General features: G+C 40.6%; 2 protein-coding genes across 3 annotated transcripts; both read right to left on the reverse strand.

Moving 5' to 3' along the window:
* Positions 1–1,744: 1,744 nt before the first annotated feature.
* Positions 1,745–6,879, reverse strand: LOC148817670 (glycine N-acyltransferase-like protein 3). The gene is made up of 7 exons (XM_088938503.1): positions 6,771–6,879; positions 6,215–6,322; positions 5,416–5,542; positions 4,269–4,392; positions 3,452–3,854; positions 2,357–2,474; positions 1,745–1,869 (listed from the first exon to the last, which is right to left on the reverse strand). The coding sequence occupies exons 1-7, from the start codon at positions 6,846–6,848 to the stop codon at positions 1,745–1,747; spliced, it is 1,083 nt and encodes a 360-aa protein (XP_088794629.1). The 5' UTR covers positions 6,849–6,879.
* Positions 6,880–10,443: 3,564 nt separating this feature from the next.
* LOC148817671 (glycine N-acyltransferase-like protein 3) lies at positions 10,444–15,003 on the reverse strand. Of its 2 annotated transcripts, none has more exons than XM_088938289.1 (5): positions 14,865–15,003; positions 14,201–14,308; positions 12,191–12,317; positions 11,216–11,339; positions 10,444–10,889 (listed from the first exon to the last, which is right to left on the reverse strand). In XM_088938289.1, the coding sequence occupies exons 1-5, from the start codon at positions 14,940–14,942 to the stop codon at positions 10,478–10,480; spliced, it is 849 nt and encodes a 282-aa protein (XP_088794415.1). In that variant the 5' UTR covers positions 14,943–15,003; the 3' UTR covers positions 10,444–10,477. The 2 variants fall into 2 exon arrangements, with proteins under 2 accessions (XP_088794415.1, XP_088794416.1); XM_088938290.1 differs by having other exon boundaries at positions 14,645–14,943.
* Between the last annotated feature and the right edge of the window lie 406 nt (positions 15,004–15,409).

Genomic DNA, 15,409 nt, shown 5'->3' on the forward strand with positions numbered 1-15,409 from the left:
GGAGTGTACTGGTGCACTCTGACTGCCGTCACATCAGTCTACACATTGGTGGAGGGGAGTCCCATTACCTGTAAATTTTGAGTGGAGTGGAGTATCCAGAAAAGCGCTATATAAGTGTAAGAAGCATCAACAGGCAGCTGGTTACCATGTCTTTGACAGATTCCCCCAAAATATGTAAACACAGACACACAAATACTCACACCGGGACCAATTTTCCTAGAAGCCAATTACCCTACCAGTATGTTTTTTGACTGTGGCAGGAAACTGAAGCACCCAGAAGAGAACAGGGGGAGAACACACAAACTCCACACAGACAGCATCCCTTTTAACTTTTGTAGTCTTTGTTATGGATGGATTACCTGGCTATGGACTCTTGCCTACTCTGGATTTCCCTTCGGACTCCCTTTGGACTTGTTTGCCTTGGCCACGCCCCCCCGAGCACCTGTGCACCGTCGACACGCCCCCCTGTTCGTCTACCAGCCCTGTTCCTAGTCCTCTCTCCCCCGTGTTTGTTGCACTCCCTTCCGGATTCTATCGTCTGCACAGGGTCCTGAAAAATGCATCGTGACACTATCACCCTGTCATCCATCAGATTCACCTGCAGATTCACACGATCCTTCGGGAACATCGTGCACAGATTAGGGAACTGAACTGAACTGGTTGGCTTTGTGGACCCTGGTTAGAGACATCAGATTGAAAAATGTCAAATGTGCATTCAGTTTAAGTTGTGAAAAGATACTGTCCATTTCTAACTCATTGATATTGCCACCACTGCACAGTCTCACAGTTTGTCAGTCCTTAACATCAGATACAACTCACTCCTTGTCTTTATAAGCTGCTTAACACCCCAGAGTTCTTGATATACGGGAGGGGAGCCACTTTATCCCCCATTAAGGGTGATTAAGGGTGATACATGCAGAGGACAGTGAGTACTGTACTTATTTCATTTGAATACAAGCCTTGTGGGTTTCCCTGGACAGGCTCCTATTACTACCAGACCTGAAAATATTTTCATGAATTCAGGTACGACAATGTTTCTTCCCCTTCTTGTCTTTGTGTTTTTAAGAATGTTATACAATACTTTAGTAGTATATAGAAACACTGAACCATAAAAGAGTCATTAACAGGTCTGAATTAAATCTAGTTCCTGGTTAATGGAATCCCTGTTCACAGAATAATATCTGTATTGGGGTCCATAATTCATTACCGCTCTCACATTAATCCAGGAGAGTCAGTAGGCGGCTGGTTACCGTTGTCTGGGGCAGACTGCCTTAAAACGGGACTGTAATTATGCATTTTGGCCAGTAGAGGCCACCAGACAGCATTAAAAGACACACGCTGGTAAATACAATGGTTGAATTAACCTTTATTGCCCTAAAGGAATTTGTCTTGAACATCAAGAGCTGCTAAACACGATATAGATCTTGGACAATAATTGCTTAATTAATAGGTGGAAGTGGAATTAATTGCTTAGTTGATGGGAATAGAATGATTTTCTGGTGTGTGCATACTACATACTGTATGTGGTCTCCGTTTGCCAGCCAAGGGAAGGAAAATCCAAGATCTCTGTAAAATACAAGTACAAGTTTTAGTTTGAATTCAGTTTAGCAAAGGTGACAGTAGCAGCATAGCTAAAGGCTGTATCGTGTTTATTTTGAAGAACTGATTTAATATTACAAATCTTTGAAATAAGCCAGCTCAACCATCTGGACATTCACATCAACACGGGGTTTGCAGCTGAGCCTCATGAGCACAGCTGGGCAACTTCCACTCCTCCCCCGTGGGCTCTAGAGCACGACTGCAGCTGCGCAGAGGAAACACTGTTCCTGCAGAGCAGCAGGAGTGTCACGAAGCAGTTCCTTCCGGGCCCTATGCGGACGACGCGATCCAGAATAGTGAAGATACACGAGGGAGAAAGTCATGCAGGAAAGGGTCAGGATACAGGGGGGCGTGTCCAAGGTGAGCTGGTGTCCTGGGGAACTGAGTCCGGGCGAACAAACGAAGCCAGTCCAAACGGGGAATCCAAACGGGAGAGAAGAGTCCAAAGGCAGGAGATCCATCCAGGGGTTAAAACCATGAGCCGGGTCGGGACCGGCGGGGCAGGGGATCAGGAACAGAAAGTTAAAACCATAACGGAGCCAGACGCGGCAGGACCCCCTGGCTCTCACGATGCGGAAATCAATGAGGAACCAGGAGTGAGGTCCGCGTCTTGGCTTTTAAGGGGGAGCGGGATTAGGGAACAGGTGCAGACAATGGGAAGGAACAAGGAAGGGCTGGAGCGCCCTTAAGAGGAGGGGTTAGCGATCGTGACAAGGAGAGGCTCAGCTGGGGAATGTGCCCACAGCAGTGAGCAAACCTGTCACAGAGCAGCAGGAGAGGCTCAGCTGAGGAGCGTGTCCACAGCAGTGAGCAAACCTGTCACAGAGCAGCAGGAGAGGCTCAGCTGAGGAGCGTGTCCACAGCAGTGAGCAAACCTGTCACAGAACAGCAGGAGAGGCTCAGCTGAGGAGCGTGTCCACAGCAGTGAGCAAACCTGTCACAGAGGAGCAGCTCATTCCCATGTCGGCCCTCCGGGAAGGTGGAACATCAGACGTATTGAACAGTACAACCAGCCTATTCTTTTAATGGGGAATTTTGTTAAGGGACAGTGGATTCATTGTGTTACAAAAAGGAGACAATACTGAAGAGACTGTTTGAATAAAACATATATAATAGCACAAAAGTAAAGAAATCTATTACTATATATAAAATATGAATATATATAAACAAGCTAAAGGGGTTAGCCCTGTAATGATAAGCAATATGCGACACATTGACAGATGTACAAGAGAAATATCCTTCATCTTAAAAGAATACAGCCCAGGACTAATTCTCCCTTCCTATAACATTGCTGCCAATGTCAGCTGGGCATCTGCCTTCTCATTCTGAAATGCGAATAAGGAGATCAAGTCTTTAGTGTCTGGATTCCACAGTAAAAGAAATCAGCAATTCCTAAAATAAATAGGACAGTGATTTTCATTTATTAAAATAAAAACAGAAGGGTAATTAGAGAAAACCTGTGATCGTCAATGTTTAGCTGTTTCTCAGCCCACTACATCGTAGGACAATAGCTTGAATTAAATCCATTTTTTTGTGATATGCATTTTCCAAATGTGAGCAGCAAATGTTATACATTTTATGACCTATTCAACTAAAACAATAAGAATTGATAACCATTATACAACTTTGTCAAACGTCTGTGAAAGCCATAGACTATACACATCATTAATAGCTGTTAATCAATCAGAATAGAAGACCGTCTTGCTAACGCTATACTGTATACAGCAAATGTGACCTTTTCTGTAGCACAATTACTTCACATGTGTTTAATTATGCTGATAAAGTATTAAGATAATTGAAAACATCACCAGATATGGATAATATAGTTTTCAACATGGCTTCCTTAACTGACCTTTTTGTAAACAAGGATTTTAATAGCATGCTTTCCTGGAACAAAAGTGTAGTTGAAAGATGTAAACATGTTAATTGCAGCAGTATTCTCTTCTGCAACATGGCCATAGATAGGTAAGCCCATCGCATGTATCTGTTTTATAAGAGCAGTAAAGACTGTCTTCATGTACCCAGCCCTTCGATACTCAGGTAAGGTGAAAGCCATTCTCATTTCACACAGCTCATCAGAGAGACACCAGGAGACTGGATTCCCACTGTCGTCCAGGATACAGGCACTGGGGAGGTGCTGCATACAGCTCCTCACATGGCTGAGAGTGAGATCGTTTCCACTGTAGGCAAAGGGCTTCACCACCAGCTCAGCATGGGAAACCTGCAGGCTTGAGATCTTCAGTGTAGGGTCACTCCTGTAAGTAACACACAAGTACATAAGAAAGAAAATTCATTATGTCTCTGTTTGCACATTTTATCTTTGAATTTCTGCAGAAAATAATAATGCATGTGTTTAGAGATGTATTAAACACATTAGCATCTCCAAATATATGTGGTATATAATATTACTAGTAATATTACTAGTTGTTACACTTTTTGGTAATCGTGAACACATTCCTCTTCCCTTATGTAACTCAAACTCTTTTCCTCACTGAATGGTTCTGGAAATATTAAATGTCACAGAATAAATATAATAAAAAATTAACTTTATAATGACTGCAAGAAAAGGTAATGAATTAAAAAGCCTGAAAACATTATCTTGACATGTACAAAGATTACCTAAATAGTTAAAGAGACGTTATTCTCCGTGTAATTAGTCTTGCACTCACTCATTGTGTAGAATACTCTCTGGATTGTGATGAACCATCAGGCTGTAGTCTTTGAATTCCTTCACTTCCATTCCACTGCTGGTAGCAACCTCTTTTATTAAGTCACAGTAAGTGTCTGGAATACCTTTTTAAAAGAAAGATTGTACAGTGTTATCACTGCAAACATTTTAATGACAAAGAGATGCCACCTTCAAGCACAATTTCACCATGTGTCTTGTCCTAGGACATATGTTACGCTCATCCTAGCTGTTCTCCAGTGCCTGGTGTCACCTTTGCTCTGCCTGGTTCAGTGCCTGAGGTCTGCTGCTTCTTCGCTCGGGTCTGTAACACCTTCAGCTTCTCCCTGTTTACTGCTCTTCATGACAAAATATCAACGGAATTTGGGAAAATAAGTCACAACTAGTAATTTGGATAAATTACTAGTTGTCATTTAAATTCCTTACAATACATTTAATATCAATTTCCCTATTTTTCAGTGCAATAAGGGGATATACAGGATTAAATACATATGAATCTGTGCTGAACCTTACTGACCCTCCAAATTCTGACAGCTAAGTAAAAGAAACACAACAACTAATTATGCAAATCCTTTTCACAAAAACTTTAAGCCAGCTATTTACTAGTCAACACTGTACCACTCCAGACAGGATGGATTAATGAGGAGGGGGAATCAAACCTCAGAGACATGAAGCCTAGAAGGTAATGCTCATGGTTAAAAATGGACATTCATAGCAATAGCTGTTGAAATACCATGAGCTCCATCAAAAAGGCAAACATTGACTTTTACAAATGATTGTTCACATTGCTGGCAGTGGATTACAGATCCTGAGAACGAAGAGGACCACAAATCATTTGCAGAAGAAAATGCTTGCCTTACAATATTAACGAGGCTCATGACGAACCATCTGTTCATGTGCGTCAGTGTTTAAAATGTTACCAGACCCCCCGGAAAACATGGAGATTGGATCATTGTGTATGTGTAAAAGGTTTTAAAGTCTGAAGTCTTTTAAAGTCTGAAGTCTGTGGAAGGACTGGACAGTACAGTTGCAGTCTGTTCATGAGTCTTGTGTGAATGTGTGCGTGTGGTTGGTTTCAGTTCAATAATATACATTGTGGATCATTATGATCACTTAATGAGCTACAGAACCTCTCACAATGGTGTCTTGTGTCCAGTCTATCACCCTGTCATCCATCAGCATCGCCCGCAGATTCTCAAGATCCTTCGTGAACATCGTGCACAGATTAGGGAACTGAACTGGATGGCTTGTCAGGACCTTGGAAAAGATTAAATTTAAGCTGTAGAACATAAACAGTATACAGTACCACAGAACCTGTGAGGATTACCCCAGATCTGACCTCACCTTCTGAATCTCCACTGAATCTCCACTGCTACACCTATGAACTGTTGCTGATCATACAGTATACCAAATGCTTTTCCTTATGCTAACCTGCATGTGTTTGGGAAGCAGAACATGCAAACTCCACACAGACAGGAAACCTGGTATCAAACCCAGGACCAATGAGGTGTAAAGGAATAGTTCAAATCACCATGTCACCACGGTAGACACTGCAGAGACTGCATATCTACAGTATATTATATCTTTATATAATCAGAAATCTTTTTCAGGTGTCATACAGTATGTTATAAAAGCTGATATAAAAGTGTATAAAAGTGTTTGGACTAAATATGCCTCCTATATTTCTATAATATATTTATATTAATATTATATCAGTACAGAGACCTTTAAATGCTCCATCCGTTTTTGTTTCATGGTACAGGTACGCTTACTGCACAGTTGCAAAACTCTATAAGATGCAAAATCTTGCAAAAAAATAATGAAAACAGTTTTAATGAGAGCACAATTCTCTGTTATTTAGGTTATTTTTAACCTAAATGCTCTTTTTTGCTCTTTGCAGATTTTCGGATCTCTCTTGTCATTCTGTACCTTGTTTTGACGTCTACAGATGACAGTGTTGAAGTTTGGCCAAGAGTCCACACAGATCTCAAGGTTGCACCTGTTACTGTTCATGATGTGGAGGAGACCCCCATACACCTGAATAATACAGAGCACATCATCATGCAGCAGGTACAAGGTGTTCTCACACTGCTCATTCTAGAGCTACAGGAACACAACACAGACACAGTAATCCCTTCCATACACAGTAAGTGTGTTATTCTTATTAAAAACCATTGATTGATTTCCGAACTGAATCTCCAGATTGTCTTATCATTTCCCTGTGAAGAAAACATATTTATCTAAGACACCAAGATACATAGAAAGAAAGTTCAATTCAAATTTCTACATAACAATACAAAAAGCTTTATAAATGTATAACTTTGAACAAATGTGTTTTGGCACATTCACATTATAAAATGGCACATTCACATTATAAAACTGTAGATATCATTGTCTTAGCATGTTAATACAATAACCACAAAAACACTAAAATGTCCTCTTTTAATAATAAAAATTTATCAGAAGTGTTTATAAAATACGTTACCGCAATCGATTGAGGAATCTGCTTGAGAAGGATGTTTTTCAAGGTTGAAAGATCTTTAAATGATTTTAGAATAAACATCTCTATTGCTAACTGGACTGGGACTCTACAGTTTGTCCTGAATCTCTGAGGTCCTCTCACTGCTCTGCCTTCTGGTCAGACCTGGTTTTGTAAGGGTTACCTGCAACGTCACTCTGACCCGTCTGCTCTCACTGCCAATCTCTGTGCACCTGGCACACCTGGAACCTCTGAAGTCCAGCCCCACTAACGAGTCGGAGTCAGAAGACTTTGTCTCCACCTGGAGGCCTCTGTGTCTGAATCTGGATTCTGGTAACAGGGGTGCTGAATGTACTCTAGTGTACAGCTGAAAAGTTCATATTAAAAAACTGCTAAGAGGCTACTTATTAAAAAGATTATTTCATAAATTTATTATTTAATACGATTATTTTGAAGAAGTAATCTACTTGGAGAAGTCTTTTTGCTTTTCTTAAGATCCTTGAAATAGCCATCTGAGCCTTCACACACCCCGAGGTTAGGAGTTGGCGCCATGCGAAGACTCCTGAGCCACAGCAGTGAGGAAACTGTCGCAGACGAGCAGCCTCGCTCGTCCCATGTCAGCCTGCCGGCAAGGTAGAGAGAGTCTGGCCACATGGAAATGACTGAGTTGAGGAAGTTTCCACTGCTGCTAATTCAGGGTCAGTAAGGCGAGCAAGTGAAGCTCCAAATGCAAGGTGACAAAGGTTAAATATCATACAGTGGCCCAGTCAGCACCTTAACTGAGACTAAACAGGGGTTAATGTGCACAGATTGGCCCATGCTTGGCTACCAGCAAAATAGGAATTGTCATGCCAGGGTAGTTACTGAAGCCAAGAGATACAGTATAAGTATGTTCAATGCAACAGTATTCTCTTCTGCAACATGGGCATAGCCTGGGAGGCCCATTCCTTACTCATCCTGTAAGTAATAAGCAAGTAACTAAAAAAGCAAATGTATTAGCTCTCTGATTGCACATTCTGTCAAATTTTCCCAGAAGCAAATTAAACTACCATGAAATTCTTTAGCATCAATGTTAAACTCAGCACCACTATGCTGCCCTGTTGTGTGGTATCATGACTTAAATCTTTAATAAAAAGTTAAACATTTTGTTGAGACCTTCTTGTCAATCTAGTTTTTTGGTATTTAAGACATTTTTGTTGTGCTTATTTTTCAGTGTTAAAGTTTTATGGATATGGTTACATCAGATGTATTGTACAACCAGCCTATTCTTTTAATGAGGAATTTTTTAAGGGACAGTAGATTCATTGTGTAACAAAAAACAGACAATACTCAGGAGACTGAATGAAAAAGGTAAATATAAAAATATAAATAAAAGCCTAAAATTAAAGAAATATATTGCTACTATATATTGGGGGATTAGAGAAATAAAAATGTAAATAAATAAGCCTGAGGAGTTAGTGTACTGTAATTTGAGGAACATGAATTCTTTTTATTCTCTGACACAGCTCTGGTGGAATAGTCATAAAATCAGAGTCAAAATGTGCACAAACAAAATGAATATTTATTAACAATCAAATAACTAAAGAACACAAAATGTTACCCTTCATACAAGATTATTTCAGAAGCCGAAGTCCTGCAGACCCAGAAACACAAAATTCTAACCCTCTAATCTAAAGCAATAAGTAACTCCTTGACAGACCCAGGAACACGAAATTCTAATTCTGTAATCTGAAACATTGTGCAACACCTTGACAGATAAACAAGAGAAACATCCTGCATCTTATATGAAAGAAAACAACCCAAGACTACTACTCCCTTCTTACAACATTGCTGCCAATGGGACTCTGCTGTCCCATTCTAAACATGCATCACCAAATAAGGAGAGAAAAGTCTTTAGCCTGTGGATTCCACAATAAAAGAAATCAGCATTTCCTAAAAATATATTGGACAGTGAGCTGTCTATAACAAGGTTCAGAGTACTGAGCCAGAATCTGGTCTCCCAGACTGAGCAGAACAAGGTCCTCTCGCCAGGCACAAGCTCAGAGGAAGAGGAGGATGATGGTGTTTCTTCTTCTGTCCGTCTCTATAACTCTCTTCCTTCATCATCCTTCTGACTCCTCTCCCCTGTGGTTTTTCTTTGCCTTTTTATCCGATGTTCCTGCGTTTGAAACCTCAAATGATTTATCAAGAAATTAAATATCTGGTGTAAACCAGATAATTCCTTATGATCATCAGTGTTTACCTGTTTCTCAGCCCACCACATGCCGGGCAAATGATTTAAATAAAACATCTTTTTAGTTTTTTGTGATGCAAATGTCGCAGGATGTGGGCCATTGAGGCAGTAGCAGGCTGGGATTGATTAGGTTATGTTGATCTCCTCTCACTCAAGGGTGGCGACTGCAGTTGTTCTAATAAATACAGTCTAGCAGGAACAGTCAGTAACAATGGACAAACCCAAGTCGTTCAGGAAGCAATTAGGTATTGATACTTGGAGGTGTGAGGAGTCGCTGAGCCAGTTTTATCCAGACCAAGGGAGGAGGAGGGAGAGCTGGAGAGTGAACAGATGATAAGGGACCATAACACCTAGCTCGGCACTCACACACCCCTCAAACAACACAAGCTTCCTCCTGGAAAAATACTGGGCAAACCCGATTCTGACAGGGACAGTGGAAAACATCCTGAGAGGGATTGGCTAAGGGGAAGAATAAAAGAGAGACAGAACAGAGGGGGCTCCCAATTCCCATTGGACCCTGGAGACGACACAGGCAGCACAAGGGAAGCTGCAGAGTGCGAGACCACGGAGGAACTGCGCAGAGACTACTAATACCTGAAAGCAAGGAACTACTGGTTCAGTAACTGACGACCACAGGAGACATTGGCATTGGAACAGAGGTACTGTACAGAGCCTTTTAACACCTGGAGGTGAGGAACAAGGAAACTGGCACAGCTAGCCGATTCAAACTGAGGGGAATGTAATACAGCCTGCAGAGGATTCCTATTGTTACCTGAACAGAGACTGGGGAAATAGGACTGGGCGATACCCCTCTCCTTCAATTGGGCCATCGGAGACTACAAGTACAAAGCAGAAACGTTTGAGTGGCCTCTCTTCAGTATTTTACAGGAAAGACTGCTGCCCCTCTGTATTCATTATGACCCTGGGAAGGACCTTTTGCTGCTGCGAATGCTGTTTTCGTTGTGTTTTTGGTTGACAGTGAATGTGAATGTAGTTGGAAAATAAAAAGGGCACTTCTACAATACAAGTGCTTGTCGCTGGTCTGTGTGGGCATTGGTGATTCTGGGAGTTAAACAGAACCGGTGGTAAAGTAGAGGGGCTCTAGCACCCCGTTGGTATTGCTAGGTGGCGTAGTCGTACACGAGGCAGGAACATTCCTCGCCCATAGGGTTCACCTTGCTGTGACACAAACTTTCCAAATGTTATCAGCAAATGTTATGAATTTTATGACCTCATCAACTACAACAATAAAAATGGATAACCGTTATGCAGTTTTGTCAAAATTCTTTAAATATTTACTATAGAGTACACACATCATTAGTAGCTGTTAGCTAAGCTTTAAAACAGGGTGAGCATCTTGTAAACCCTATACTGCATACAGCAAATGTGACATTTTCTGTAGAACGATTATTTCACAAAAAACATCACCATAAGATATATATATATACATATATCCATAAGAGGATAATAAAGGGATTCCTTAACTGGCCTTTTTTAACACAAGGATTTTTACAGCATACTTCCCAGGGACAAAATTGTTGTTCAAAGATTTAAACATGTTAATTGCAGCAGTATTCCCTTCTACAACATGGCCATAGACTGGGAAGCCCATCGCATGCATCTGTTTACTAAGAGCAATCAAGACTGTCTTCATGTATCCAGTCCTTCGATACTCAGGTAACGTGAAAGCCATTCTCATTTCACACAGCTCATCAGAGAGACACCAGGAGACTGGATTCCCACTGTCGTCCAGGATACAGGCACTGGGGAGGTGCTGGATACAGCTCCTCACATGGCTGAGAGTGAGGTCACTTCTTCCAAAGTCAAACTGCTTCACCACCAGCTCGGCATGGGAAACCTGCAGGCTTGAGATCTTCAGTGTTGGGTCACTCCTGTAAGTTATAAGTAAATAAGAAACAAAATTCATTAGCTTTCTGCTAATGCCATTTTGTCATTGAATTTCTGCAGAAAATAATAATTAATTTATTTGATGATGTATTAAATGCATTAACATATCCACATACATGTGGCATCTAAAATAGTTGCAAATTTACATGTGACTTTTTATAACAAACAATTTTTGTAGTAAAGTCTTTATAATATACTGCAAGTAAAGCTAATGGTTTAAAAGGCCTTTAGATATTATCTTAACATCTACAAAGATTACTTTAATAGTTAAACAAGAGTTCATTCTCTGTGTAACTAGTCTTGCACTCACTTATTGTGTTGAAGACTCTCCGGATTGTGATTAACCATCAGGCTGCAGACTTCGAATTCCTTCACATCCATTCCACTGCTTGGAGCAACCTCTTTTATTAAGTCACAGTAAGTGTGTGGAATACCTTTTTAAAAGAAAGACTGTACAGTGTTATCAGAGCAAACATTTTAATGGCAAACAGATGCCATGTTTAAACAACAAACATTTAAAATTCTTGTCATCATAGGAAATATTTATGGAATTTTGGAAAATTTCAAAAGCTGCTATCATTACAATTCTTAAACACATTTAATATCAATTTCTATATTTATTTTTTATTCCCATATACTGTACATGTTTAAATACATATACATTTGTGCTTAATCTGACTAACCCTCCATATTCTGACAGCTAGAAAAAAGGAACACAAAAACCAATTATGTGAATCCTTTTCTCAAAAACTTTAAAGCAGCTATTTACTAGTCAACACTGTACCACTCCAGACAGGATGGATTAATGCGGAGGGGGAATCAAACCTCAGAGACATGAAGCCTAGAAGGTAATGCTCATGGTTAAAAAATATAAAAGTGAAAAAAATAAACAATACAAAATGACTCTAAATGCTGTTTTTTGCCTTTGTTAATGAAATCAAAAGTATTTAATAGTTCCTAGGCCACAAAAATGTGCACGTTCCTTGCAGTGGAATCCTATTACTGAGAAAAATGTTTTAGTACGAAACTTTAATCCAATTCAAGTCATACCAGCTGTTCATGTGCGTTAGTGTTTAAAACGTCACCAAAACTCCTGGAAAAAATGGAAATGTCATCGTGTATATGTAAAAGGTTTTAAAGTCTGATCAATGTTTTGTTTCTGAAGAAGGACTGGACAGTACAGTTGCAGTCTGTTCATGAGTCTTGTGTGAATGTGTGCTTGTGGTCAGTTTCTGTTCATTAGATACATTGTGGATTGTTATGATCACGTAATGAGCTACAGAACCTCTCACAATGGTGTCTTGGGTCCAGTCTATCACCCTGTCATCCATCAGCATCGCCCGCAGATTCACAAGATCCTTCGTGAACATCGTGCACAGATTAGGGAACTGAACTGGATGGCTTCTCAGGTCCTGGGAAAAGAGACATCAGTTTCAAAACTGTCAAATTTATATTAATTTGTTACATACTGTAATTAAACTTACTGTCTGTTTATACCACAGTGATCCAGGTACTCCCCAACTCCAAACTCCATCAGTCTCACCCTTCGTCAGTCCTGAACTGTCAGAGTTTCTCTGTGATCAGTAGGACATGAGTGTGGACACTTCTAGTTTGTGATCATCACAATGTCCAGCCAGATAGATGTACAATCACTTAAAGGGAGGAGGAGACAGCTGGTGGCCCTGGCCTCTCTCTGTGTCTTGAGTCTTCCAGAGATTCCCAGCTTTATAGGAGTCTTGATTCACTACAGTCAATTTAAACCCTTGCGTATTTAAAGTGCTTTTCATCTGAAAGAATCCAGAAGCTCTTTCTCCCAAATAAAGGTCATCATCTACATTGTTAACATGCAGATCAAGGAAATGAGAAAATACATCACCAAAGTAATTTTATGGGAAAAAGCAGGCCAAATTATGCAAACTTTACAAATACAAAGTGTTCAATGGGACCTTTAAAGACCAAGTTGTCAGAAACTTGATTTAATGTTTCATCAGAAGGACAATGCCTCTTACAACAGACTACTGTGGCACTGGTTTGGAAATTCCAGTGGTAAAGAGAAGAGCACCCCCTAATGGTCAGCAACACCACTTACAGCAGCAACCTGGTCTTTATTAGAGGTCTCCCAGCCCAGTGCTGACTAGTCACAGCCTTACATAACATCTGAGATCTGATGAGATTAGGATAGAAGGCAGTACTGCATGTCAAAAGCAATGTATTTGAAAATATTCTGTATACTAATACGATGAGATTTTGCTAACATTGATATTTAATGAATTAAAGCTGTAGAACATATACAATACACAGCCTGTATACAGGCTGTAGCTGTAATGACGCGGCGAGATGGAAAATAGCCGCGTGTGACTGAGAGCTGACAAACACGTCTCGGGCAGCGGCGAGGTGGGAGCGCCGCAACAAAGAGGTGGCAAAAAATGAAATAAAGGCGCACAAAACAAACCCCACACTCAGGTCTGAAAGCGGTCGAGGCTACGAACAAGGGAAGCGCTTAAAGAACAAAGCAGGCGCAAAACACAGGGAGAAAGATAACGGGTGAAAAAACGACGAGGTAACAGGCGCACAGCAACTCAGCGAGGGAAGAGTTTAAAGGAAATGAAACTAATAATGAAATAATTAACTAATTAGAAGACCGCTGTGAAAGTCTGCCTGAGCTGTTCTAACAGCGCCGGGAGGTGTGCTGTCCAGCACGGGCATGACAGTAGTCAGAGAGAAAGAGATCATCCGTGATGGTTACCCCAGATCTCACCTCACCTTTTGAATCAGCACTGCTACAACCATGAACTGGTGCTTATTGTACACTTCATGGTTTTCCACACGTTGGACAGCACATCAAAGCACAGGTATCCATGAAAAACCGAAGAATATTTGAAGAATCAGTTCAATTCAATAATTAGAGGAATTAAACCCAGTGGTTTCTAAACCTAACCTGCATGCACATGGAGGGAAAACAGGAGACCCTGATTTAACCCCACACATACCTAAGAAGAGCATGCAAACTCCACACAGACAGGAATCAAACCCAGGACCATGAAGGTGTAGAAGAAAAATTCAAATCATCATGCCACCTCAGCAGACACTAAAGGGCTTTACTGCATATCTACTTTGACTAATTTTGCATCTGGCATTTCTCCTTCCCAAACTGGTTTATGGATCAGACTTTTAAAAACTTGTATTTTACAGTAAGAAGACAGGTTTTTGCAAAAAGAACTGAATTCTCTGTTATTTTGGTTATTTTTAGTCTTCGCTCTTTGCAGATTTTCGGATCTCTCTTGTCATTCTGTACCTTGTTTTGACGTCTACAGATGACAGTGTTGAAGTTTGGCCAAGAGTCCACACAGATCTCAAGGTTGCACCTGTTACTGTTCATGATGTGGAGGAGACCCCCATACACCTGAATATTACAGAACAGATCATCATGCAGCAGGTACAAGGTGTTCTCATACTGCTCATTATAGAGCTTCAGTGACACAACACACACAGAGTAATCCCTTCTATGTACAGTTAGTATGTTTGTCTTGTGAGAAACTATTCATTGATTTTCTTAACAAATTGTTTTCACATTTCCCTGTGGAATAAATCACCTTCTAACACTACTTCTTATTAACACTTCCCAAGAAAATAAGATAAAGTCAAATTCATACAATATGAAAAGATACAATAAGAGTATATGAAGCTTTGTAACTGAACAATTTTGTGAATTTCCATGGCACATTCACATGTGACACACCTGAAGAAGGCTCCACAGCCAAAACGTTGTGTTTTCTTTCTTCTCTTGTCAGCAGGAATAAACCTTTACTTGTTCCTTTGCAGCCTACGCATGCTGATGCAGCTCCCCACCTGAACTGTGTTAGGACAATAACCACTCAAGCACTAAAATGCCACTTTTCATAATAAAACAACTTGGAGAAGAACCAAAACTCATCAGAAGTGTTTATAAAGTACATTACCGTGATTGATTGAGGAATCTGCTTTAGAAGGATGTTTTTCAAGGTAGAAAGGTCTTTAAATGATTTTAAAATAAACATTTCTATTGCTAACTGGCCTGGTACTATATGTCCTGAATCTCTTAGGTCCTCTCACTGCTCTTCCTCCTGCTCAGACCTGGTTTGGTAAGGGTTACCTGCTAAATCATCTTTATATATGCTCTGACTGCCAATCATGGGGCACCTGGTACACCTGGAGCATTTTAAAGTTCACACCCAGCAGCTAGAAGTCTTTGTCCCCACCTGAGGGCTTCTGTTCCTGGACCTGGAATGGTATGCATCCAAAACATGCTGTACTAGTATGTTAATTGGCTTCTGGGAAATTATCTCTGGTATGAGTTATGAGTGTCTGTGTGTTCTGATGGATTGACGTCCTCCTCAGACTGTACCCTGTCTTACGCACACTGCATGCCAGGACAGATTCTGGCACCTCTGTGATCCTGTACTGGATAAAGGGCTAGTAAATAGATGGGTGGACTTAAACCTGTAAGATTTACACCAGGGAAAGT

The sequence above is a fragment of the Atractosteus spatula genome, chromosome 20, assembly GCF_055471065.1.
Source record: "Atractosteus spatula isolate fAtrSpa1 chromosome 20, fAtrSpa1.hap1, whole genome shotgun sequence".
In the NCBI taxonomy this organism is placed as follows: Eukaryota; Metazoa; Chordata; class Actinopteri; order Semionotiformes; family Lepisosteidae; genus Atractosteus; species Atractosteus spatula.